Source organism: Bufo gargarizans, chromosome 2, assembly GCF_014858855.1.
Source record: "Bufo gargarizans isolate SCDJY-AF-19 chromosome 2, ASM1485885v1, whole genome shotgun sequence".
In the NCBI taxonomy this organism is placed as follows: Eukaryota; Metazoa; Chordata; class Amphibia; order Anura; family Bufonidae; genus Bufo; species Bufo gargarizans.
Window position 1 is genome coordinate 107,708,731 of NC_058081.1, and position 27,523 is coordinate 107,736,253.

Below are 27,523 nucleotides of genomic sequence, written 5' to 3' on the forward strand. Positions count from 1 at the left end.
GGCTCTGTAAATGCACCTTTACAGATCATGACAGATCTGTCAGCTTGATCAAGACGGATCCATCATGTCAGACAGGAATCCTGTAGAAACCAAATTCATGTGAACAGAACCCAAGATATCCAATGCGCCCCATTATAAGTGGCAAATTAAAACTGGCATTTACAAGAACTTGGAGTAAACTTATTTAAACATGTTCCAAAGTCAAGAATGGATAAGGGTTTGATCATGTCATGAATGGTCCTCACCTACAACTGAAAATAGTTTTTTTTTTTCCACACCAGTATGTTCTTAGGGAAATAAAGAAGTTCATTGGCATTAGGGGCACAATGTGATGAACTACAACTAGTAAGATGATATCTTAATGTCCTTCTTATAACCAAACTGTGAAGATATGTATAGGAATTTGGCTCTTCTGGTTGACTCCTTGGCCATGTTCTTTTTCTCTGTGGTAATAGTGATCCGTTATTGTTAAATTCTTCAGCTGTTTTAAACCTTTGCTTCTTTCCTCCCAGCACCCGGCTAAGAGTTTTAGCAGCTGTTCTCTTTTGTTTTCCAAGAAGAACATTCCTGAGACGTGGACAGGAACCAGCCCAGCGTGGACCTGGACAACTTGCCAAGAACATGAGCAGAGAGTGGCATGTCTGTGTGCACTTGAAGACTTCCTCCACCTCCCAACTATAATCTCAGCATGTTACAAAGACCTGGTGCGTGTACAGCAAACCACAGGGTTTCCCCATCACATAGCTGGGCTGTCAGAGAACTGTGACAGACATTTCATTCAAAGCTGTGTCACCAAGGGAGCTGGACTGATCACTGTGCACACTGAGGACCCTTAAGGGACAATTCTTCTAATGAACAGGTAAAGCAACATCAGTGCTCCTCAACCTTTACAATCTGTTTCTGTCTTTAGAAACTTTTCATTTATGTATTACATTCTTACAAATTAACATTAAGGGTCAAACTTTTGTTCCATTTCTTATAGACTTTTGCCTCTTTTTTACCTGAGGGATATTTAGTTAAAATTTAAAGATGACCTTTAATGGTTCATACAGATTAACAATACAAGTTATGTGTGCATTTAATAATGATTTTGGCCACTTTGGGTTTCTTTTAAGAAGCCAAAACTAATCTGTAGATACTAGATACGGCTAAGATGAAAAGCCGTGACCAGCTTATGTCTTGTCTATACAACATAGAGGGATATATAACTTTATGGGACATGCTTCATGTGGAGGAGGATCACAAGTGACCAGTCTTGGACTGTAAGTTGGTGGAGACCTCTGAGCAAATAAAATTAGTAAGTACCTTCCCCAGTAGCTGTGTCACATAATGGCCCACATGACCTAATGTCAGTGCACCTAGATGTGGTTGTAAACTGTGCCATTATGCGGCACAAATTGACATAAACTGGTAAATTATTTGTACAATTTGGCACATGTTGTTCTTCAGCTCGACAAGGGGTTTGGCTTTGAAAAAGGATGTGGCTTTCTGTGAAAAGGGTCATGGCTTAAAATGTTAATTTTTGTGACAAAATGTCATACATGTTTGTCTCAAAGTAAGCTGAGTTAGATAAAATTGCCTAGCCATGCACCACATTTATCATCCAGCCTGACTCCCTGTGATAAATATGGTGAAGGTCCAGGCAGCCGGTCTAAGTTCTGCCCCAACATGTGGACAACATAAAGGGACAGCTCTAGATAGAAGAGGTGTAAAGCACTTAAACAAAACTAGGTGGATGGCCATACTAGTTGCCTGAGGAGAAAAATAATGAATGAATTTGCCTTACTGTGTGTAGCCTTACTGAAGTGTCCGGGACTCTCTGCACTGAATGCTAACCAACTCCATCACTCAAGAGCAGAGGGGAAAGGGTTGGTGCAAACTTACTGCAAAAAGTCCAGGAAACTTTGGTCAGGCATCTAATATGACCATCCACCTATTTGTTTTTACTTCTTAACACTTGCAGTTGCTTTTTCGGCATAGAACAGCCTGCCAGAGTTCTCCGGATCCAGCATTGCCGGATACCACCGCCTGTCTCCATTGACTATTATGGGGTCCAGCAGAAATCTGACTGCTACCCAGCAAAAATGCTGCACGCTGCGTTTTGTGTCTGGCCAATTCCCGGCATTCTTAGCCAGACAGAGGTGTGAAACAAACTAGCCTAACCTGTCTATAGCTGTCAGTAGTTTTGAGGGGTCAAACTGCTGACAGACTCCCCTTAAGCTAACCATAGCTACTGGCGTACTGGCAATAGACCTTACAGGGAAATTTCCCGGTGGGCCGATGCCTTCCTTCAATTTGGACCCTACTACAAAACGGGGCCACTTTTAGTATTTTTTCTAGGGCCACTTTAAATTCCCAGTCCGCCCCTGTCATTTACTGATTTACTGAATGATTGATGATGCAGGTACTGTATATGTAAATGTCGTGTTTATTATATATCAAAGGATTGTGCCAAGTTTATAGGTTATTCCCTATGCAGTCATTCTCTACAAGAGCCCTGGAGATAGACGAGTACAGCGCTCCCATAGAGAATGATAGGGGTAACTTATAAACTTGGCGCAACCCCAATCAGTTTAAGGCACTTTTATATTACAAAATACAAATGGCAGGATGGGTTCATTCGTGTATATAAAATATATGCTCAAATACGCAAGCCGACATGTAGAGATGTAAAATCATGTCATAGATCCTATGGCAGCTACCTGAAATCCCGACTGCTTTATGATTACATTGGTTTTCGATCCATCCGATGCCGTTGTGTGCAAGTTTTCCATTATAATACATAGACGGAGCATATACATTGATCCCTCAGGATACAATATTTCCAGCATACAACAGTCTTTTCTGGACCATCGTAAGGCTACTTTCACACCAGCGTTTTTGCTGGATCCGTCATGAATCAGCAAAAACGCTTCCGTTCTGGTAATACAACCGCCTGCATCTGTTATGAATGGATCCGGTTGTATTATCTTTATGGGTCCATTCACACGTCCGTAGTGTATTGTGGATCTGCAATACACCCTGCCGGCACCCCTATAGAAATGCCTATTCTTGTCCGCAATTGCGGACAAGAATAGGATATGTTCTATTTTTTTCCGGAGCTGCGGACTGGAAGATCGGGGGTGCACTCCGGTAATGTGGATGCGGAGAGCACACTGTGTGCTGTCCGCATCTCTTCCGGCCTCATAGAGAATGAATGGGTCCGTTCTACGGACGTCTGAATGGAGACTAACATAGCCAAGACGGATCCGTCATGAACACCACTGAAAGTCAATGGGGGAACGGATCGGTTTTCTTTTGTGTCAGAGAAAACAGATCCGTCTTTATTAATTTACATTGTGAGTCATGACGGATCCATCTTGCTCAGCACCACATCGCGGACAGAAAAACGCTGCTTGCAGACTTATACTGTCAGCGATGGGGATGCAACTAAACGGAACAGAATGCATTCTGGTGCATTCCATTTGGTTCAGTTTATTTTGTCCCCTATGACGGATCTCAATAGCAGAAAGGGAAAGCGCAATTGTGAAAGTAGCCTAAGTTGAAACTAGACTCAACATACAATGACTTAGAACCAACCACTCAAGGCCACGTATCTGGTACAATAGCTACATTAGTTGCTAGTTACCAGCTATTCCTGCCTGTTATATGTAAGCACTTGCTTTATCTGTCTTTGGCTACTTTCACACTAGCGTTTTTGCTGGATCCGGCAGGCTTCAGAAAAAACGCTTTCTTCATGATAAGACAACCGTCTGCATCCGTTATAAAAGGATCCGGTTGTATTATCTTTAACATTGCCAAGACGGATCCGTCATGAACTCCATTGAAAGTCAATGGGGGACGGATCCGTTTACTATTGTGTATGAGTAAGGGCTCTTTCACACTTGCGCGTCGTCGGGGCTCTATGCCGGAAGAATCCTGATCAGTTTTATCCTAATGCATTCTGAATGGAGAGAAATCCGTTCAGGATGCATCAGGATGTCTTCAGTTCCGGAACGGAACGTTTTTTGGCCGGAGAAAATACCGCAGCATGCTGCGCTTTTTGCTCCGGCCAAAAATCCTGAAGACTTGCCGCAAGGCCAGATCCGGAATGAATGCCCATTGAAAGGCATTGACCCGGATCCGGCCTTAAGCTAAACGTCGTTTCGGCGCATTGCTGTCCTGGCAGCCATGGTAAAGTGTAGTGGGGAGCAGCATGCTTACCATCCGTGCGGCTCCCGGGGCGCTCCAGAGTGACGTCAGGGCGCCCCAAGCGCATGGATCACGTGATCGCATGGCACGTCATCCATGCGCATGGGGCGCTCTGACGTCACTCTGGAGCGCCCTGGGAGCCGCACGGACTGTAAGTATACCGCTCCCCCGCTCCCCACTACTACTATGGCAACCAGGACTTTAATAGCGTCCTGGGTGCCATAGTAACACTGAAAGCATTTTGAAGACGGATCTGTCTTTAAATGCTTTCAGTACACTTGCGTTTTTCCGGATCCGGCGTGTAATTCCGGCAAGTGGAGTACACGCCGGATCCGGACAACGCAAGTGTGAAAGAGGCCTTAAACGAATCTGTCCCTACTGACTTGCATTGTGGGTCATAACGGATCCGTTTTGCTCCGCATCCCATGACGGAAAGAAAAGCGCAGTTTGCTGCAGTTTGATCTCCGGTATGGGAACACAACCAAACAGAACGCAACGCATTTTGGTGCAGTCCATTCTGTTCAGTTCTGTTTTGTCCCCATTGACAATGAATGGGGGGGGGGACAAAACGGAAGCATTTTTCTCCGGTATTGAGTGTCATGGCATGCCAGCCTTGAATATTAGAAATGCCCCCCCGGTAAGCTCCAATTTCTTTCCACCACTGGCTGGCTACGATACAACATTTTACCCTAGCAGTGTGCTCATTGTAGCAGCGTGCTTATTGAAACATATTTCTTTTGGTCCATGCAATTTGTAAGAAGTAACACTAACACAGTTTGCTTTAGAGAAGCATTAGATGCTGTATTTACTTTCTGCAATTATCTGATGATAAAATATGTCTTGTGACTGTAACAAGTCATCATTTTGTAGACATAAACCCAGCGAGCCCAGGGACTGTGCAAACATCATTAATATGTACGTCATTTCTCCACACCTGCATAGATCCTGTATGTGTTTGTACAGCCCGTATCCATCCCTGCCGTACACTATACATTTCACATGCATTAGTTATATAGTAGGGGTTGGATGGAGGTGAGGAAAGTGCAAACCGACAGCTCTCCCAATGTTCCTCCCCAGTCATAGCCTCTCATTAAATGTGACAATCATTACATCTGAAATGTGACAGCTCACATTTTCTGCAGCTACCTTAGAACATGTATATGGGTCCATATGCAGTGGCGTACATAGAGAAGTAAGGGCCCCATGGCAAGGATCAAACCTGCCCCCCCCCCCCACAGGACACAAGGGTTTTTGCCTAAACCCCCTTTCAATGACCCCTCATTTGCTAAAAGTTGTTTCTTTAGAGGGTAGAGTCCTGACCAAGTTTTCACCTCCCGTAGAAGAGGAGATAATCCCAACTAACACTGGGCCCCATAGCAGTCTCATGGTCTGCCGCTATGGTAGTTACGCCCCTGCCCATATAGCTGCAGGCATCACCTGAGGATTCTCCATTTGGCTCCAGTAGAAAACACCCATTTGGTGCTGACTTGAGAGCCCATTACTTACAGATAGGGTCCGCTACTCACAGGCCGATCCCCACATAACGTAGTTGTTCTCACTGTCCTGTGTGTGCAGTGATACGTTTTACAAGGCAAGTAAAAGCTGACGTGCACGTGTTCTGTATGGATGAACGGTGGGTACTCCGAGTCATTTTCTTTTTGGTGGGACCAAGGAAATCCAATGATACACTGATGAGAAGCTTATTATATTATATAGCCCCCAAGGATTGTCTCTTTGCAAGCCCCTTTCAGTGAAGAGAACCATGCACCCCCCTCTGGAAGTAAATAGCACTGTTGGGTGGACCCTCATGGGACCCGAGCAATGCTGCAGAGGAAATGCAGTATAAGGGCTCATTCAGACGGCCGTATGCTATCCGCAAAAATGCGGATTAGATGCTAACCCATTTACTTCTATGGGGCCCTTTTCTATTCCATGGTTCTGCAAAACAAATAAAACATGTCCTATACTTGTCCGTGAAAATCAGGACATGGCCCCATTGAGGTCTATGGGTCCGCAAAAATACTGAATGCTATCTGTTTTTTTGCGGATCTGCAAAAAAACGGATAGCATTCAGTATTTTTGCGGCCAGCATACGGCTGTCTTAATGAGCCCTTACATGGAACCCATTGAAATGAATAGGAGACCATAGATAGTGCGGCTGAAGAAAGACACAAGTCCATCAAGTTTAACCAAGGGAATGTGAATGTTAGGAAAGGGGAGTGAGATCCGGACTTTTACACATTTTCATAAGCATTAATGTTATTTCATTTTAGGAATTCACCTAAGCCTTTTTTTAAACCGTCCATCGTTGCTGCTGTGAACGCGTCCTGAGGCAGACTATTCCACAGATTTAGAGAAGCCTTGATGCCTCTGGAGGCTGAACTTTTTCTTCTCCAGACAGAAGCAGTCCCCCCTAATCTATCGAGGGGATTTTACATAAAAGAAGCTTTTCAGCATGTTTTTTGTAAGGCCCATTTTTATACTGTATTTGCATCAATTAAAGGGGTTGTCCGGGTTCAGACATACCCACATTTTCACCTCTGCAGCCCCCTAATATGAGCATTTTAATCTCCGATGCTCTGCCTTGTCCTGCTCTGGATCACGCAGGGCAAGGGCTTGTTTGTTTACCTCCGCACACTGCTAGGTGGAGGCTTCTGCCCAACAGTGTAATTGGTGATATCACCGGCTCTGATGGGCCGGCTTTAGTGCAGCGCTAAAGCCCGCCCATCAGTGCCGGTGACGTCACCAGGCTCACTGCTGGGCAGAAGCTTTCGCCTGGCAGCCCTAAGGAGAGCCCAGTATGTCACCGGATCTCCTGAAAATGCCTTTGCCCTGCACGATTCAGCGCAGGGCAAAGGAGAGCATCGGAGCATGAAATGCTCTGATGCTCATATCACGGGGGTTGCCTGGCTGAAAATGCCTAGCTGAACCCGGATAACCGGTTTAATCATGTGTCCCCTTAGGCGTCTCTTCTAAGGACTAAATAAATGTAATTCTTTTTGTCTTTCCTCATAAATAAAGACTCTCCAGGCCCCTTATCAGTTTAGTCGCTCTCCTCTGTACTCTCTCCAGCTCCAGGGCATCCTTTCTATGGACTGGTGCACAGATGTGAGCTATATTTTCCAGATGAGACCGCACCAAAGCTTTATAAAGTGGTAATATTACATCCCTGCCCCGCGAGTCCATGCTTTGTTTAATGCATGACAATATCCTGCTAGCCTTAGAAGCAGCTGATTGACATTGTATGCTGTTATGTAATCTATGATCTACAAGGACACCCAAATCCTTCTCTACAAGTGACTCCCCCAGTGTTACATCCCCTAGGCCAGTGGTGGTGAACCTATGGCACGGATGCAGGAGGTGGCACTCAGAGCCCTCTCTGTGAGCACCCTGAAAAAAGTCTATGGTGTACCAATATGCCTTATACTTTTCCTGCCATTCATCAGCGCAGGGCGCACTATGAACACAGCTCAGGCAGCGCATTGAATGCAGGCAGGCTATTATGGCTAAATGATAAAGTACATGGAAGATATACTGTATTCGACTGTAGTAGTCAGCTTAAATTGCCAGGTTGGCACTTTGCGATAAATATGTGGGTTTTGGGTTGCAGTTTGGGCACTCGGTCTCTAAAAGGTTCACCATCACTGCCCTAGGACATATGAAGCACAGAGATTATTACTACCCAGATGCATAACTTTACTTTTATCCACATTGAACCTCATTTGCCAAGTGGATGCCCAATCACTCAGAGTGCCCAAGTCGGTTTGTAGTTTATAGACATCTTTCATAAATGAATTGTTGTGATGAATCCACCAGATTTGCTCTTTCGAGTCTTCAATGACATCTTCATGACATCCTTGTGCCCTAACAGGATACTGAACATTAAAGGGAACCTGTCACCGGGATTTTGTGCATAGAGCGGAGGACATGGGTTGCTAGATGGCCGATAGCACGTCCGCAATACCCAGTCCCCATAGATCTGTGCACTTTTATTGTGTCAAAAACCTGATTTGATAAATATGCAAATTAACCTGAGATGAGTCCTGTCCCTGACTCATCTCATGGACAGGACTCATCTCAGGTTAATTTGCATATGTATCAAATCTGTTTTTTTTACACAATAAAAGCACACAGAGCTATGGGGACTGGGTATTGCGGATGTGCTAGCGGTGATCTAGCAAACCATGTCCTCAGCTCTATACACAAAATCCTGGTGACAGGTTCCCTTTAAGTCCACATGGGACTAGTATGGACAGTCATGTAAAAACTATATGCACTAAGTGGCATTATCTGGGTTTTATAAAACTATGTGTATGGGCACTACGTGGCATTATCTAGGTGTTATATAGCACTATTTATATAGGCACTATGTGGTATTATCTAGGTTTTATAAAACTATGTTTATGGGCACTAAGGGGCATTATCTGGGTGTTGTATAGCACTATTTATATAGGCACTATGCAGTATTATCTGGGTGTTGTATAACTATATGGGCACTAGGTGAAATTATCTGGGTTTTATAAAACTATGTGTATGGGCACTACGTGGCATTATCTAGGTGTTATATAGCTCTATTTATATAGGCACTATGTGGTATTATCTAGGTTTTATAAAACTATGTGTATGGGCACTATGTGGCATTATCTAGGTGTTATATAGCTCTATTTATATAGGCACTATGTGGTATTATCTAGGTTTTATAAAACTATGTGTATGGGCACTATGTGGCATTATCTAGGTGTTATATAGCTCTATTTATATAGGCACTATGTGGTATTATCTAGGTTTTATAAAACTATGTGTATGGGCACTACATGGCATTATCTGGGTATTGTATAGCACTATTTGTATAGGCACTATGCGGTATTATCTGGGTGTTGTATAACTATATGGGCAATAGGTGGCATTATCTGGGTTTTATATAACTATTAGTGTTGATCGAGCACCAAAGTGCTCGGGACGAACACATCGGGGTGCTCGACAGAGCACCCGAGCATTAAACCAGGCACCCCCTGCTCTGAAGACTAAACTGTATAGAAAAGTTATAAAATATTATGTCAGGACAATCAGAAAACTTTTTGTCACCCTAATGATAATGATCTAGGTGCGCAGGTCCACCCAAGCCATCCAACAGTTATGAAGCAACTTTGAGGCTTACTGGCTCTCAGTCAGATGAGAGTTGGTTTTGAATGTCTCATAGTGCACAAGGCTGCCATTGTAAGGTGTGCTGACTGTATCTGTCTCATGGATAGATTGTTGGCTTGCACATACCTGGCCTTTGGCATATAGCCTTTGGATGGTTGTCTATTGTATGTCATAGGTAATGGGAGTCCAAGATGCATCCAGACATCCTTCCCATGCTGTTTTCAAACCATTTTGGTGGTGTTTCTATCAATTTATTACCTTTTTCTATGAACCAGACACTCTCTCTTCTTTAGAGCAGGGGGTGCCTGGTTTAATGCTAGGATCTCCTATTGATTTTCATTGTGTTCAATTGTGCTCGAGCACCCGCAGTATTCGGGCGAACACTGCGATGTGCCAAGCATGCTCACTGAACACTAGTAACTATGTATATGGACACTAGGTGGTATTATCTGGGTGTTGTATAGCACTATCTATATAGGCACTATGTGGTATTATTTGGGTGTTGTATAACACTATGTATATGGGCACCAGGTAGCATTATCTGGGTATAGTATCACTATGTAATGGGCACTAGGTAGCATTATCTGGATGATGGTTAATACTATGGGGGAGATTAATCAAAACTGGTGTAAAGGAGAACTGCCTTAGTTGCCCATAGCAACCAATCAGATTCCACCTTTCATTTTTCAGACCTCCTTTGGAAAATGAATGGTGGATTCTGATTGGTTGCTATGGGCAACTAGGCCAGATCTACTTCCCACTAGTTGTGATAACTCTCCCCCTATGTGTGGTATTATCTGGGTGTTGTAGGCCACTAATGTATGGGCAGTGTGTGACACTTAAAGGTGTTGTCTCACTTCAGCAAATGGCATTTATCATATAGAGAAAGTTAATACAAGGCACTTACTAACAGGGGCAGACTGCCCATAGACCTTACAGGGAAATTTCCTGTGGGCCAATGCCCAGGGGGCCACCCTGGGGCAGCAGTATTTCGAGCTGTACAGTGGTATTTGGTTCTGCAGTATTTTGTGCTGCACTACGGTACTGTTGGCCCCTCGTACTTCTGTTTTCCCTGCCTACTTGTTTTGCCCCACCGCTGTGAATCTAAACCCAACGAAAATATGGGGCCACTTCAACTTCCCAGTTCGCCCATGCTTAGTAAGGCTGGTCACATAAAACAGATCGGGAACAACGCAAGATCCGTGAATACCGGACGCTACTGAGGTTCTGTCCGACCCCATTGACTATAATGGGGGCCAGCAGACTTGCAAATACGCTGAGGGGCAGCTGGACAAATACAGCTGCACGCAGTTTTCATCCAGCCGCCTCTTGGCATATCTGCTAGGTTGCGGCCGGATCTCCATCGGTCCCCATTATAGTTAATGGGGCCGGACAGAACCGGGTAGAATCCGGTATTCAGCCAGAACAGCCTGCCGGATCTGTTTTAACGCAAATATGAAACAAGCCTAATGTATTGTGATCGTCCATATTGCCTCCTTGCCTGGGTTGATTCATTTTTCCATTACACTATACACTGCTCATTTCCATGGTTACGACCACAGCTGCTAGATTGCAGTGTGGTCGTAACCATGGACACGAGCAGTGTATAATGTGATGGAAAAATGAATCCAGCCAGCAAAGGAGGCAATATGGATAATAACAATACATTAGTAAGTGCCTTCCTTTCTCTACGTGATAAATGCCCCTAGGCGTCCCCCGTGCTGCTATCCGGTAGTATAGCCCCTATTCCATATGGACACTAAGCAGAGCCCATGGCTAACACCAGTGAGGTGGGTCAGGCAGACCCCGCTGTGCCCAGCTCTTCTATAGGGATCGGGCGCCAGACAGACAGTGCTACACACAGCACAATGACGTCGTTCAGGAACGTGTAGCCACGTGTCTCGTCACGTGATGCGGTTGCCCCGCCCACCACTGGTCCAAACACAAGATGGCGGGGGGAGGCGGCGGGAGAAGCTGATCACCGGGAGAGCACCCGGGAGAGGTGAGAACGCTCAGCATGCTGGGAGAAGGGGGAGGGAGCAATGCTGTGTCCGGTGTGTGAGGGGGAGGGGTGCAGGTAATTATAATCATATAAGAGGAGGAGGAGGAGGCGGCAAGATAGCGGGACGTGTGGTGACCTGTCACTGCTCTGACAGCGCTATGGCAGGCGCCGCATGTCCTCCGACACCGTCCTGTATGGCGGCTCCGGCGTCGTGACTGCCTGCTGTGGGGGACGCGCCTGTCATCATCCTGTGTGTCACCAGCGGCCGCTCACCTAGTGCTGAGTGCGGGCACTGCTGGAGCGGTGCTGGGGTTACCCGCTGGGGATAGGCACTGGGGATGCTGGGGGTTACCCGCTGGGGATAGGCACTGGATTTGTTGGGTGATGACTGGGTTTGCTGGGGTTACCCACTGGGGATAGGCACTGGATTCACTGGGTATGCTGGGGATAAGCACTGGATTTACCAGGAATGCTGGGGTTACCCGCTGGGGATAGGCACTGGATGATGACGGGAGATGCTGGGGTTACCCACAGGATTTGTTGGGTGATGACTGGGTATGCTGGGGTTACCCACTGGGGATAGGCCCCGGATTTACTGGGTATGCTGGGGATAGGCCCCGGATTTACTGGGTATGCTGGGGATAGGCACTGGATTTACTGGGGATGCTGGGAGATGCTTGGGTTATGTCCTGGATCTGCTGGGGTTACCCACTGGATATGTTGAGTGATGACCGGCTATGCTGGATTTTCCTATTGCCCATGTGATGAACATGTGTTTGTCTTGTATGTACTTCTGCCTGACATGTGACTGCACATACATGTACTTGACTCACTCCTAAAGACTACAGCTGCTAATGGATAGATCCCACAGAAGCGGAAGCACAGCTGTGAAGGTCCCAGTGGAGACAGTATGTGTGGTCAGCAGCCCAGGTTCCCAGTACTAATGGGGTTTCCACATTTCTGGCATATCTCTTTGTGATAAATGCTATTTGGTGTGAAAGGGTTTAACAAGGGGGTTGTTATAGTGACTTAAAAAGTGGCCCCAATACTCTTCCCCCCCCCCCCCCCCCTCCCTCCCTATACTTGCCCCCTTCTCCTGTGCTGTTCTCTGCTCCGGTCCTCCTCCTCCTGCTGTTTGTATACATACTGTAGCGGTGATGTGCAGGTATAAGTCATGTGACTGCTGCAGCCAATCACTGTCCTCAGCTGTGTATGGCATGAGACTGCTGGGGACCATGATTGGCTGCAGTGGTGACGTTGGTCCCTCTTTGCCACATCGGTTGCGCCGCGTTTTGCTTATACGCAGATAACTACTGGCGTTTTCCTTTTTTTTTTTTTTCTTCTTCTTCTCCTCTGGGTTCTACTGCTCTTCACTTCCCGATCCTGGCGACGCACAGGAAATGGCTTGGGATGCCCAGTCATAGCGGTCGCCTTCCTCAGCCAGTGATTGGCGGAGCAGGTAGTCCAAACTTTTTTCTGTATGTTGAGTTTGGATAGCAGCATTGGGAGATTGGTGAATGCTTCTTTATTTTTAACCCTTTCTGGCATTAGTTATAAACTTTATCTTAGTGAACCCCCTTTAAAGGCCAGTTTTGTTTTATTTTTTTTGCGCCGATTTTTGGAGCATTTCTGCCTGAAAATCGGCTCCAAAAAAATTGCCTCCTCATCCTCCCATTCATTTCCATCAATCAAAATCAAGCAGCATCTCTCGAAGCACAGCGCCGTATGTTGTATAGTGGCTGTGCTCGGTATTGCAGCTCAGCCCCATTGACTTGAATGGGGCTGAGCTGCAACGAGGCCACGTGACAGATGTACGGTGACATCACATGGCCTAGGAAGAGGCCGCATCGCTCACTGAGTGCCTGGCCTCTCCTAATGGCTAATCGGCGGGAGTCCCGGGGGATAGGTTATCAATAGAAATTCCCAGATAACCTTTTATTAAGCAGCTGATCGTTGGACATGCTGGTAGTCGGACCACCACCAAACAGGCGTTTGACCTATCCTGATGATAGGCCATCAGTATAAAAATCCTGGACAATCCCTTTAGGCTCCATTCACACGTCCGCAATTTTGTTCCGCATTTTGTGGAACGGAATTGCGGACCCATTCATTCCTATGTGCTGCCCGCACACTGAATTGCGGATCCGCACTTCCGGGTCCGCACTTCCGTTCCGCAAAAAAATAGAACATGTCCTATTCTTGTCCGCAATTGCTGACAAGAACAGGCATATTCTATTAGTGCCGGCAATGTGCGGTCCGCAAAATGTGGAACGCACATTGCCGCTTTCCATGTTTTGCGGCTCTGTGGATCCGCAAAACACGTTGCGGACGTGTGAATGGAGCCTTAAATGCAGACCATGCAACCCTTGCTGGAGTCTACAACTGGCCTCAGCAGAAATGGACCCTCTCAGGTTGGGAGTAGTCTATGTATCTGTCGCTGCAGGTTTGAGGCTTCCAAAGCTATTGTCTGTGTGAACCCACTGGATGCCGTAGGCTGCTGTAAGACGGGTGAAGTCGGCCTGGCAGGGAAGTGGTTAATATTCCCCAGCCTCTAAACGCTGCCAGGAAGTATAATGTGCTCAGAGAGCATGAGTGATGAAAACCCATGAAATCTGACAGTACAGCAGAGCTAAGCGGACGCCGTCTTTCCTCATCCAGCCCTGTGAGCGGTGGGGCTGACGGGTCCTCGGGACTTGTGCTGATGGCCTCCCCCTGGACGGGCAGTGGGGCGATTTTATTCACTGGTGTTTCATGCACAAGTCTTAATTTTAAAAAGTGCATTGGTGTAAGATGCACCGAATTAAGAGACACTCACTCCTAAAGTGTGTCTTGGGAGGGGCGTGCACCAGACCCTCAAGTCTGACAGCGCGGAGCTGGTGTACATAACGGCGCTAATTCGTGGCAGTTTTCTGATATAAATTTAGTTAAGTCCGTTTCAGTAAGCTGATGGCAGAACAGTCTGGGTTAACATTGGCATATTCTGCTTGGATATAGGAAGAGAACAACCGAAAAGACGGCGGTGCTGGATCCGTCACCAGATCGACGCCATTGAGTGGATAACATAGATCTTTATTCTGCGCTTTCTTGTCTGGGATTTTATTATTTTTGGGGGGAATCTGTAACCGGGGCTCCTGGTGTAATCTTTAGTGCAAATGTGAACCCAGCCATAGGCCTTCTGCACACTACCAACCGTATTTCTGTTCGCAAACCATAGATCTGCCGAATTGGGACGCATGCCTTTTCGTGGTTTTACTCTCTCCCATCAATAGAAGTGCACAATGCAGACCAGAGTAAAACGTGTTCTATAATTTGCGGAAAGGACATACAGACGCTGATAGCACACGGATGGCAATAACAGGGCCCACCTGCTATCCTCAAGAAAGACGGATCAGACACAGGTGCAACCATTTGTGCATCACTTCCTCAACGTCTGCTTGTCATATGTTTTGCATCTCTTTATAACGTCCGTTAAAAACGGGTGCTTTTTATATATATCTCAACCCCTGCAGAGCCCTCTGTGTATGTACAGTTGCAAGAAAAAGTATGTGAACCCTTTGAAATTATATAGATTTCTGCACAAATTGGTCATAAAATGTGATCTGATCGTCATCTTAGTCACAACAATAGACAATCACAGTCTGCTTAAACTAATAACACACAAAGAATTAAATGTTACCATGTTTTTTTATAGAACACACCATGTAAACATTCACAGTGCAGGTGGAAAAAGTATGTGAACCCCTAGACTAATGACATCTCCAAGAGCTAATTGGAGTGAGGTGTCAGCCAACTGGAGTCCAATCAATGAGATGAGATTGGAGGTGTTGGTTACAGCTGCCCTGCCCTATAAAAAACACACACCAGTTCTGGGTTTGCTTTTCACAAGAAGCATTGCCTGATGTGAATGATGCCTCGCACAAAAGAGCTCTCAGAAGATCTACGATTAAGAATTGTTGACTTGCATAAAGCTGGAAAGGGTTATAAAAGTATCTCCAAAAGCCTTGCTGTTCATCAGTCCACGGTAAGACAAATTGTCTATAAATGGAGAAAGTTCAGCACTGCTGCTACTCTCCCTAGGAGTGGCCGTCCTGTAAAGATGACTGCAAGAGCACAGCGCAGACTGCTCAATGAGGTGAAGAAGAATCCTAGAGTGTCAGCTAAAGACTTACAAAAGTCTCTGGCATATGCTAACATCCCTGCACATTTACAGTTTGCACAAGAGCACCTGGATGTTCCACAGCAGTACTGGCAAAATATTCTGTGGACAGATGAAACCAAAGTTGAGTTGTTTGGAAGAAACGCACAACACTATGTGTGGAGAAAAAGAGGCACAGCACAGCAACATTAAAACCTCATCCCAACTGTGAAGTATGGTCGTGGGGGCATCATGGTTTGGGGCTGCTTTGCTGCGTCAGGGCCTGGACAGATTGCTATCATCGAAGGAAAAATGAATTCCCAAGTTTATCAAGACATTTTGCAGGAGAACTTAAGGCCATCTGTCCACCAGCTGAAGCTCAACAGAAGATGGGTGTTGCAACAGGACAACGACCCAAAGCATAGAAGTAAATCAACAACAGAATGGCTTAAACAGAAGAAAATACGCCTTCTGGAGTGGCCCAGTCAGAGTCCTGACCTCAACCCGATTGAGATGCTGTGGCATGACCTCAAGAAAGGGATTCACACCAGACATTCCAAGAGTATTGCTGACCTGAAACTGTTCTGTAAAGAGGAATGGTCAAGAATTACTCCTGACCGTTGTGCACGTCTGATCTGCAACTACAGGAAACGTTTGGTTGAAGTTATTGCTGCCAAAGGAGGTTCAACCAGTTATTAAATCCAAGGGTTCACATACTTTTCCCACATGCACTGTGAATGTTTACATGGTGTGTTCAATAAAAACATGGTAACATTTAATTCTTTGTGTGTTATTAGTTTAAGCAGACTGTGATTGTCTATTGTTGTGACTTAGATGAAGATCACATTTAATGACCAATTCGTGCAGAAATCCATATCATTCCAAAGGGTTCACATACTTTTTCTTGCAACTGTATAATGGCCCCTAGTAGGGATCGACCGATATTGATTTTTTAGGGCCGATACCGATAATTTGTGAACTTTCAGGCCGATAGCCGATAATTTATACCGATATTCTGGGAATTTTCATTTTTGAAAAAAAAAAATAAAATTCCCACAAATCTGCTGAAAATTAATGTTTATTGTTAATGTGTATTTTTATTTTTTTTGTAAATCTTTCTTTTTCATTTATATTTAATATTTTGGTGTTTTTATTTTTATTACTTTCTTTTTTTTTTTTTTTTTTTTTAAACTAACTTTTAGCCCCCTTAGGGACTAGAACCCTTGTCCTATTCACCCTGATAGAGCTCTATCAGGGTGAATAGGAGCTCACACTGTCCCTGCTGCTGTATGCTTTGTGCACACAGCAGCATGGAGCTTATCATGGCAGCCAGGGCTTCAATAGCGTCCTGGCTGCCATGGTAACCGATCGGAGCACCAGCATTACACTGCTGGGGCTCCGATCGGAGGAGCAGGGGAGAGGGAATCCTGTGGGGGGCGCACTGCGACTGGGGTGGGGGGGCCCTATGCGCCACCACTGGTTAATACTGGGGGGGAGGGGGGGGGGGCGCACTGCGCCACCAATGCTTAATACTGGGGGGCTTGGGGGGGCGCACTGCGACTGGGGTGGGGCGCACCACTGTTTAATACTGGGGGGAGGGGGGGCGCACTGCGCCACCAATGCTTAATACTCTGGGGGCTTGGGGGGGAGGCGCACTGCGCCACCAATGTCTGATACTGGGGGGCCTGGGGGGGCGCACTGCGCCACCAATGAAGCTTAATCTCTAATTTATTCATATACAGGAGGCGGGAGCTGGCTGCAGAATCACATAGCCGGCTCCCGACCTCTATGAGCAGTAGCTGCGATCCGCGGCACCTGAGGAGTTAACTACCGCAGATCGCAGCTACAGCTCATAGAGGCCGGGAGCCGGCAATGTGATCCTGCAGCTCCTGCCTCCTGTATATGAATTAATGTGAGATTAAGCTTCATTGGTGGCGCAGTGGCCATAGCTCCTCCCCTCCTCTTGTCCCCTGTCCTCCCATTGGCTGGAGCGGCAGCAGCACAGGAGGAGGAGACACTGCTCCTTCTCCCCTGTGCTGCTGCTGAGGGAACACGGAGAGCGCTGTCAGCAGCGCGATCTGTGTTCCCAGGACGTTATCGGAATATCGGCAAAATAAATACCGATAACGTTCAAAATCCTGAATATCGGCCGATAATATCGGTAAATCCGATAATCGGTCGATCCCTAGCCCCTAGTATAAATAGTGTCCTCAGTCTGTGTAATGCCTCCCCCCAAAATAAAACCAACCTCTCCACGGAATGCATGGGAACCCTTGCTCTATACTAGAGACAGCAGGACCTGATGCCCCCAGCGTGATCGTGAGAAAAATGATGAGCCTCTAGGAGTAATGGGGGTGTTGCCATTACACCTAGAGGCTCTCCTCTCTCGGCAACTGCCGCACCATCTGCACTTCGATTGGCAGGACTATCTTGATGTTTATACTGCCTCGCTTTGTCAATCAAATTGCAGAGAGAGCAGAGGCTCTAGGTGTAACGGCAACGCCCCCGTTGCTCCTAGATGGTTTGTTTTTCTCAGCAGTGTGGCTCTCCATTCGCCGCTGTGCATTTTTGAAAATAGCTGAGTGCACCCACTCGAAATTGCATAGTGGTCTTTGAGGGACCATGCAAGGTTCAGAGAGTGGTATTCCTGCAGTCGGCATCTTGGAGACTGATGGTGTCTTATGATAGGTTTTCTTGAAGCTCTTCTTAGGAATCCGATCCATTTCTGTTGATTAGGGCTCATTCAGACGGCCGTATGCTGTCCGCAAAAATGCAGATCCGTTTCTTTGCAGACAGTTCATGGGCCATGTCCTGATTTTGGTTGACAAGTATAGGACATGTTTCATTATTTATTTTTTGCTGAGCTGTGCAATGGAAGAAAAGGGCCCCATAGAAGTGGGACGGCATCTAATCCGCCAATAAAACGGACATCATATGGCCGTCTGAATGAGCCCTTTTTACTTTTATAATTTCTCAAATAGGAAGACTGCCAACAATGTTACTGGAAAAATACAGTGAATTAAATACCTGGCTTCCTTAATCAGGTCAATGATTGTTTTAGAGTAGTTAAAGGAGCTCTCCGGGACCGCCTAAGGATTAGGGCTTCTACCATACCTCCATGAGCCTCTGAATTCATACGGAGGCATACTTCAAAGTGAAAGGCTTGTGAGGTGCCATATGTACACAGAGGTAGGCTTTTGTGGAAGCATTGCATGTTAGCATATTGCATAATTTTAGGGGGTGATCTTCAAGCACATGACATAGGCTGTATGGCCGCAGATGGAGGCCGTAAACAAGGCTGGTTCCTATTGAGCAAGAGGAAGAATAGATCTTGAAATCCCTGAAGAATTGGTACAGAAAGTATATTGGAAAACTGTATAATTTGTAAATATACAAGGAATAGCATTTATTTGCTGAAACCAGAGTACCCCTTTAATTTAAAGGGAACCTGCCACCCGTTTATCTGTCCTATCTGAGGGTAGCGTAAATTTGTGATGGAGATCGTGAGTAAAATGCTAGGTCTTTTACTTGAATTGACCCAGTCATGCTCCTAAATTCATTATTCTGCAGCTCCAGCCTGGCTTGTACACCATAAAGCTCCCCATGTTAAGGCCTTATGTACACAGCCGTTGCCGGCCGTGTCCCATATTGCGGCCTGCAAACAGTGGGTTCGCAATATGCGGGCACCGACTGTGTGCTCACCGCATCACAGATGAGGTCCCATTCACTTGAATGGGTCTGCAATCCGGAGCTGCGGAACGGAGGCATGGAAGCACTATGAAGTGCTTCTGTGGGGTTTCGCTCCGTGCCTCCGAACTTGTTCTATATTTTTTAGATATAATTATTATTTTTTTTCTCTCAGTGCAGACAAATCATGGACCCGTTCAAGTTGAATGGGTCTGGATTCGTCTCTGCAGCCATACGGAAACGCCGACCAACGGCCGTGTGCACGAGTCCTAAAGGAGATGTGCTCTGTAATAATATGAGGAGTGTGGGGTTTCGCTCTGGTAGAATAGGGTAAGCGGGTGCAGTACAGAGGCAAAATACAAGTTCTTAACTCAAAACGTCAGTGTTTATTCTTACTTGAGGCAATTGCACAAAACGGCACGTCACTTTGCAGTCTTGGTGTTAATTCACACACAAGTCCATATAACACAAGTCTTTGTGGGGGCCTTTTAGGGGGCCTGTTTTTCCAGCGTGTGTTTCTCAGCCCTCCAGCACGGCACAAAGCCTCATATCCCAACAACAAAGACCCCTCTGCTGAGCCCAGCTGCCTATTTAAGGACAGCCAGGTTCTGTCAAAATCCAGACCGGCACTTAAACTCTGGTCCGGTATTTGACATTACCTGGCTGGAATCCGGCTCAGCCGCACATGCTGGGAGGAAAATACCTGCTTTGCCAGACACAACCCCTCACTGTGTCACAGCCCCTACACAGCAGCTGCATGGAGTTTGTATGCTCCAACAGTTTTTGCTACACACATATTGCTCTGTAACGCAAAAACTCATCGATCAATTTCTACTAAACTTGGTACACATATCGCTTACTATCTGGGAAAGAATACTGTGGAGGTTACATGCCGGTACACAATCAGTTTCTGTCTGTCTGTTCTTTATGCGCGATCAAACGACTGGACCGATTGTCACCAAATTTGGCACACAGGTACATCAGGTTCCCGGGAAGGTTTTAGAACGGGTCTCCGCTGTCTAGGATGTACAGTTCCTTAGAGATTCCTAAAAAAAAAATGACCTGCATTAGCCAATTCAAGCCTGCAAGTCTTTCACTCATGCCAACTGCCATACACTCTCATATGTCCATTATCAGCTAATAGAAGCTCGCAGGCACTTAGTCTCCACATACACGCAGTTTTACTCCAGGTTTCCCGATTTTTTTTTTTTTTTTTTTTTTTTTTTTTTTTTTTTGCGACTGTCGTGTTGCAGTCGCAACATGTCACAGTGCAACTCCATGTCGTCGTGTAGCCCTAGCATTAAAGGCGCAGGGTGCTGTGGAGGTCACTGTTAAAGGGGTGGGGTTCTATAGGGGTCACTGTTATGGCAGATACTGTCAATATCTTTTAACGACACACACAAACATTAAATTAAATAGATGAAATATACCCGTGCGAAGCTGGGTCCTACCGCTAGTATGCTATAAATCAGGATAAAGGTTTTGTGCTGTCTGCCACATGTCTGTCTGAGCGAAACATTTGGTCGCTGATGCCAGATCATGATTTACTGACATGGGGAGATTTATCATTGCATTCCAGAGTTCTGGCTTTAGAAAGTCGCAAAACAGGGCTTCACATCTTTTTTGGTTCACTTACGCTGACATTTAGCATTTTTTTTTTTTCACCACGCATTCCAGTTGTGAGAACGGAGTGTGGTTAGATATGTTATTCGGTTTGCAGATTTATCACTGAAACTCACTGGAGTAGCATTTCTATACAAAAGTGTTAGGTTTGAAGAATCTGTCACTACGAAAAAGCTGCGCAACCCAGGGCTGTGGAGCTGGCGTCAAAGAAAGTTTTAGGTGGAGTTGAAGTCGGTAGAAATGTACCGACTTCAGCTTAAAAAAATCTGTTGGGAATATTGTGTAATTAATTTATTAGCTTTCATATAAATTTAAAAAGTTTTAAATTTAAAAAAATATTAAAGGGGTTCTGCACTTTCATTTAACTGATGTTCTATCCTTCAGCTGTTTGAGAAGGCAGCGGCGCTCCAGCAGCGCCGCGGCCTTCTCACTGTTTACCGCCGGCCCACTGACGTCACGACTAGTATCAACTAGCGTGGGCGGGGCTAAGCTCTGTTCACTTGAATGGAGCTTAGCCGCGCCCACGCTAGTTGATACTAGTTGTGATGTCAGTGGTCCAGTAGTAAACAATGAGAAGGCCGCGGCGCTGCTGGAGCGCCGCTGCCTTATCAAACAGCTGATCGGTGGGGGTCCCGGGTCTCTGACCCCGGCCGATCAGAAGCTGATGATCTATCCAGAGGATAGATCATCAGTTAAATGAAAGTGCAGAACCCCTTTAATCATAATATTTTTTTAGGTTCTTTTTATCGAAGGCCTTTATTTATCAAAGTCTGTGATAAGCAGGGTGTTCTAGTGGTGATAGATAGTGGTGATCAGTTCTCACCTCTCCTCTGCCTGTATGTATATGGGGGAGTCTGGAGAGATCGCTGACAGCTATTGAAAGTGTATAACTGCCTTTAAGGGGTTGTCTATTTTTTGTTTTGTTTTTCTTAATATTGATGACCTGTCCTCAGGATAAGTCATCAATATCGGATCGGGGCCGACTGCCGGCATCCCTGCCAATCAACAGTTTGAAGAGAAAAGAGTACGTATACGAGCGCGGCCTTCTCTTTTCTGTTTACCTGCCCGCCTTCGCAACCACAGTGGTGAGCAGGTATGATTTACAAGTAAGCCATCCCATTCACTTCAATGGGACGGCACCGTCCTATTAATTTGAACAGGAAGAAGCTGCCCCTTTGAAGTGAATGGGACAGCCTAATTGTAATATTGTAATTCCACCTGCTCACCACTGTGGTTGCGATGGCAAGCAGGTAAACAATGAAGAGAAGGCAGCTCTCGTACGAGCGGCAGGGGTGTCGGTAGTCGGACCCCCGCCGATCTAATATTGATAACCTATCCTGAGGATAGGCCATCAATATAAAAAAAAAAAAAAGTGGACAACCCCTTTAAGTTTATGCCATCTATAGGTTTTGTAAATTTGGGCCATTAGGTGTCGGGAACATAGACACATTTTTAGTTTTGGGTGGAGGTATACTATATGGCCTTGGCATGGAGCCTGTGTGGTAGCACAGCAGGACCCAATGGTTTGGAATGAGAGTTAAAAAAATAAAATGCCCTGCATCAAAGGGAGAATTTTGCTGTAATTCATGCAGTAATACACATGCCACAATTTTGAAATAGATTTCCCCATGAATCTATCAGAAAACTGTGTTCGTGGGCCTCTTTCAGAGGGGAGACCTTTTTATTTCTATAGACACGTACAACACAGATCTTTAACATGGTAGTGTGCATAAGGACCTAGAGGAGGCAAGTGGCAAGAAAATAGCCATGGAGGTATAGCATACTGCTTGCTGCCTTCATTTTCTGTCCGGACATAAAACTGAGCCACTTTTCCTTTGCACCAGTTTGGGTAAGCCTCCCCCATAGACAGTCATTTAGGGTTGTTCTGCACTTGGTCAATCCTTTGTTCTCTCTGTCTGGTCATTGAATGTGACTGACCATTTGCAGTAAGGGGTTGTCCCACCTCCAAAAGACTTTTAAATATATTTAAAAAAAAGACAATTAACCCTTGGCAGCAGTTCTCGACTCCATCCGTGAAGAGCTTTTCTGGTGCTTTGTATCATTGGCAGCTAGAAGCCTTCTCTTTGCCTTGTCCATTTACAGCCTTGCCATTTCAACCCTGGATTTGCTGGTGCTGTCTTTTTATTTTCCTAACCACCCACGCTGCCATTACAGCTTTGGAGCCAGAGTGTAGAAATAAAGTAAGCTTCAGCGTTATTTCACATTTAGGTGTCCTGCAGAATGAACACGATGTGTTGAAAACGTCTTCGTAATTGTGTTTAAGATTCTTGCCAAGTGTCCTTGTATTCTTTCAGGGACTTAAATGTCAGATGTTAATAGTGTCAGACAAAGTTCCCATCGGCAGCGATTTCTAACCATTCTTTATAGAGCCGATCCGCAGAACTTCAATTTCCTTTGACTCCTATAAAAGGTTAACCATCTCGGGAACATATCCCACAGTCGATACGCTATGGTTTGGGATTAAACATATCAACTGTGTCCACAGACTCTGGCCATTGGGGAGCCTCCAGAAATCTGTAGGCACCCATAGACACGCTAGGACCTATCCTAATATTCTTTTATATGTTTGTAATCTAAAAAGTGGGAATGGATCCTTATTAAACGAGGCACGGAGGACAGCGGCTCTCCTACAACTAATGTACAGACAGCCTTGCTTCTATAGCCTATGGCTGAGGGGGAGGAGGTGGTTCACAGAGCCTCAGGGTCTCCAGCATGTTTGTATTCAGGGTGGGATAGAGTATGGATCCAGAAGTCCGCGTTATCGTATGTGACAGTTCATGAATCCCTAATTTTCTGTCCAAGAAAAAAGAAAAGGAGACAAAAGCCCCCAAAAATCCTAGGCAATATAGAAAAATAGTATATGCATGGTATCATGGGCACATTGATTCATAGCATTGAGAACTGTAGAAGGCACATTACGCCTTGTGTCTGATGACATCCATGAGAAGACCGGTAGAAATAATCAGTCTGCACTGTGGAAGAAGGTGGTGCCGATCCACTTCTGGGAAGGGTTTTTGTATCCATTTTTGCCCACCGTGTGTCATTTGTATTTGTCGAGGACTACTAGACTGAAAAGGGATTTGCAGTCACCTCCTACCAATGGTCGGCATGGCATTCATCTTCTCTGTCAGTGGTTGTCAAGGACCCATTCATTTCAGTCGGTGTGTTTGGTCTGCATCATGAACCAAAGCAGAGCATGTCTCTGTATGTCCACTGATGTCCGGAAATGAGACGGATCCGTTTTGCAGCCCATAGACTTCAATTATGACGGAATGAATAACGGAATGCCTCTGAAGGCATTCCGTCATAGAATTGCGTTATGGTCTGTGGTAACGGAATCCATAACGCAATTCACCTTTTACCAGTAAACGAAGCGTAAACGAATTTCAAAATATGAAATTCGCTTATCTCTAGTCTAATGCGCATGGATGTTTAATAGCTCCGTACAACATCTGCATGCCTCCGTACATGTGAAGGTTTATTCTGTCTGATTCTGGATAAAAAAATATAATAATAAATTGTGTCGCGGTCCATCAGATACTCTATTGCTCCATCAACCATAAATAAGTACATTTGGATAATAAAAAATATTTTTTTCTAGCCTGTTTTTATTTTTCAGATTTTAGATTTCATTGTATTTTTCGATGCTTGATTTTTGTTGGTCGTTATCTTGCCTGTGCAATACACTTTACATCAGCCACATGGGCCATAGGCACAATAGACTGGAGAGGACCTCGCTGATGTCTAACAGAGTTCTGTCGACGTCAACTGTGAAGAGGTCATTGTGCAGGGAGGGGGGCTAGATAAGCTGTGACCGTCACGTATTGTGAATGGTGGGTAATGTGTTATCTATATACAGCATGTAGGTGTCATCCTTCGCTGTAATCCTGCCTGTGATAATAGTGAGATGACTTTGGAGAAGTGATCTCCATGGAACAGAAAGTTTCAGCCTATTATTAGGCTTAAAGAGGACCTTTCACTACAATAAAAAATCTAAACTAAGTATACAGACATGGAGAGCGGCGCCCAGGGATCTCCCTGCACTTACTATTATCCCTGGGCGCCGCTCCGGTATCGTCATATGTTCGGCTCAACTGGGAGGAGCCTGCCGGCGTCTCCTTCTCCCAGGCTGTAGCGCTGGCCAATCGCAGCACTCGGCTCATAAACTGAGAGTTTTTTTTTTTTCTCTCCGGCTATGAGCTGAGCGCTGCAATTGGCCAGCGCTACAGCATGGGAGAAGGAGACGCCGGCAGGCTCCTCCCAGTTGAGCCGAACATATGAAGATACCGGAGGCTATACCGGGAGAACGGAGCGGCGCCCAGGGATAATAGTAAGTGCAGGGAGATCCCCGGGCGCTGCTCTACATGTTTGTATAGTTAGTTTAGATTTTTTATTGTAGTGAAAGAAAGGGGTTGTGTCACTTCAACAAGTGGCATTTATCACGTAGAGGAAGCTAATACAAGGCAGTTACTAATGTATTGTGATTGTCCATATTGTCTAATTTGCTGGATGGATTCATTTTTCCATCACATTATACACTGCTCGTCTCCATAGTTACGACTCTGCAGTTCCTGCAATATAGGAAAAAGCTCCGGCCTCTCTGTGGTCAGGACCGTGGGAGCGCACATAGGCTGATGCTTCCATCAGCAGTGGCCCTGCTTGCATACTATAGGAAAAAGCACTGGCCTCTCTGGTGGCCGGGAGTCTGCTTAGGCACTCATGTGCAGCAAATTCGCTCTGCAATATTGTCCGTAACCCCTGGAAACGATCAGTGTATAATGTGATGAAAAAATGAATCCAGCCGGCAAAGAAGGCAATATGGATAATAACAATACATTAGTAAGTGGCTTGTCTCTACATGATACATGCCACTTGCTGAAGTGAGACAACCCCTTTAAGTGACTTTAGGTGGCCCGATTCCTGGCCATAACCACCACCAATAACAACCACCAATCGCCATTTAAAATAAGTTGATCAGTACTTGTTTAAAAAGGCATGCGCACAGCGATGGAAAGTGCACGAGGGCGATCAGTTGTTCCTCTCCATACTTGTTCATCTCCTGGTACGTGGGGAGTAGTGGTGCCGACCAGCGAGCGGTTTCATCCTCTCATCAGCTGATAGATGAGCAAACAGTCGTGTTTGTTTTCCCTGCAGCCATAATGGTCTCCCCATATCATTACCAGTGATTCATCAGGAGGAGTTCTCTAGAAATAAAACCTATTACATGAAGCACATTTTAGCTTCTATTTGAGGATTGTGCACACAAATAGCAGTTGGCCTAGTTAGTAAAACGCTCATTGTGCTCTGCAGGTGCAGGCTATACAGTGTAGATCGTATCCGAAATCTATCTGCCATGAAGGATGTGGCGGCACTCCTTTCAGAAGCCGCCAGCTGTGTCCTGGGTGAGAGAACGCAATATGACTAGCACACTGCAGGGTCTGACCTCTGAAGGCCCTCTCCGTTCCTGTAAACGGGGTGTCCACTGCTCCATTCGGCTCTGTGGGACGGTTGGATATGGGCTAGTACAAGCACTTGGCTATTACCGGCAGCCCCATAGAGTTGAACAGGCGTCGGCGCGCAAGCGCTATCGCTGCTCCATTCAAACTAGGGAGCACAGGTACTCATGATTGGTGGTGGTTATAGGCCACAGTTCTGGTGACTTCCAGGGTCACCAGCAGTCAAACCCCCACCATTTGGACATTTATCCCTTTTCCTGTGAAGATGGGATAAGTTGGCTTGATAGGACAACTCCTTTAACTCTTCTGGCGCACCCTATCATTGTTCATGTGTGCACACGTACATAGCCTAGTACAGGGCTGGCCAACCTGCGGCTCTCCAGCTGTTGTAAAACTACAATTCCCACCATGCCATGCTGTAGACTGATAGTTGTAGGCTGTCTGGGCACGCTGGGAGTTGTAGTTTTGCAACAGCTGGAGAGCCGCAGGTTGGCCAGCCCTGTCCTAGTACTATCAGGACGTGCTTTTTGGCCTGTAGGTTCTGCAGGGTGCCAGCTTAATGGGGTTGGCCAACTTGTTAAAATGTTTAGGAGTATGCCATACACTTTTTTTGATGTGACATACATCTGTATATGACGTCATAACGTACCCCCGGGGTGCTGCAGTGGGTGATCTGGTCCTTATTAGTGGTGGCCTCTGTAGACACTCCAATGCTGCGTCCATGGGTAACAAGCGTCGGCAGGGATGTGATTTATCCACATCATGGCTTTCCATGGATGGATCCTCTTCTGCTCATGCGCTGAATGAGTTAATTTATTACTCAGCACATGCGCAGAAGGTTCATGTAAATGTTTTGTAGCCAGGTGCCTAATTGCTTGGACCGGACACCGACCAGTCTGTCTGACGATGGTGAACAGGCCTCCAGTACCAACATGAGACGAGCTCTGTTTCAGCACATTAGGGATTTAACGGGCAGATCACGTAGTGTTAGAGGATTATACATGTTATACATTCCATACTTCTAATACACAGTCGTTAACTCATTGGCTGCCACATATAAGTCAGCAGCTTGCCCAGTGTCAGCTTTGCAGTTTATGTGTTGGTTAATGCCGCAATGGTTAAGTAGATATTCACATGCAGCAGATTCATCGCAGAAATTTTCGGAGACTGAAAAATCCTTCCATACCACGGGATAGGGCTAACTTTCCTTCCCCAAACTTTCCACAGATTCCTTATTATACACACAGATCTCTGGATCGGTTT

General features: G+C 45.8%; 1 protein-coding gene across 3 annotated transcripts in view; it reads left to right on the forward strand.

Moving 5' to 3' along the window:
• The first annotated feature begins 737 nt into the window (after nucleotides 1-737).
• The window catches only part of DENND4A (DENN domain containing 4A), a 142,251-nt gene continuing 115,465 nt past the window's right edge, over nucleotides 738-27,523 (forward strand). For 2 of the 3 annotated variants that reach the window (XM_044279384.1, XM_044279386.1), the window contains exon 1: nucleotides 738-859. In XM_044279384.1, the coding sequence (XP_044135319.1) occupies nucleotides 852-859 (8 nt within the window). In that variant the 5' untranslated portion in view covers nucleotides 738-851. Of the gene's footprint in view, nucleotides 860-11,257; nucleotides 11,339-27,523 lie in introns of those variants that run through there. The other variant, XM_044279385.1, reaches the window with a different exon arrangement.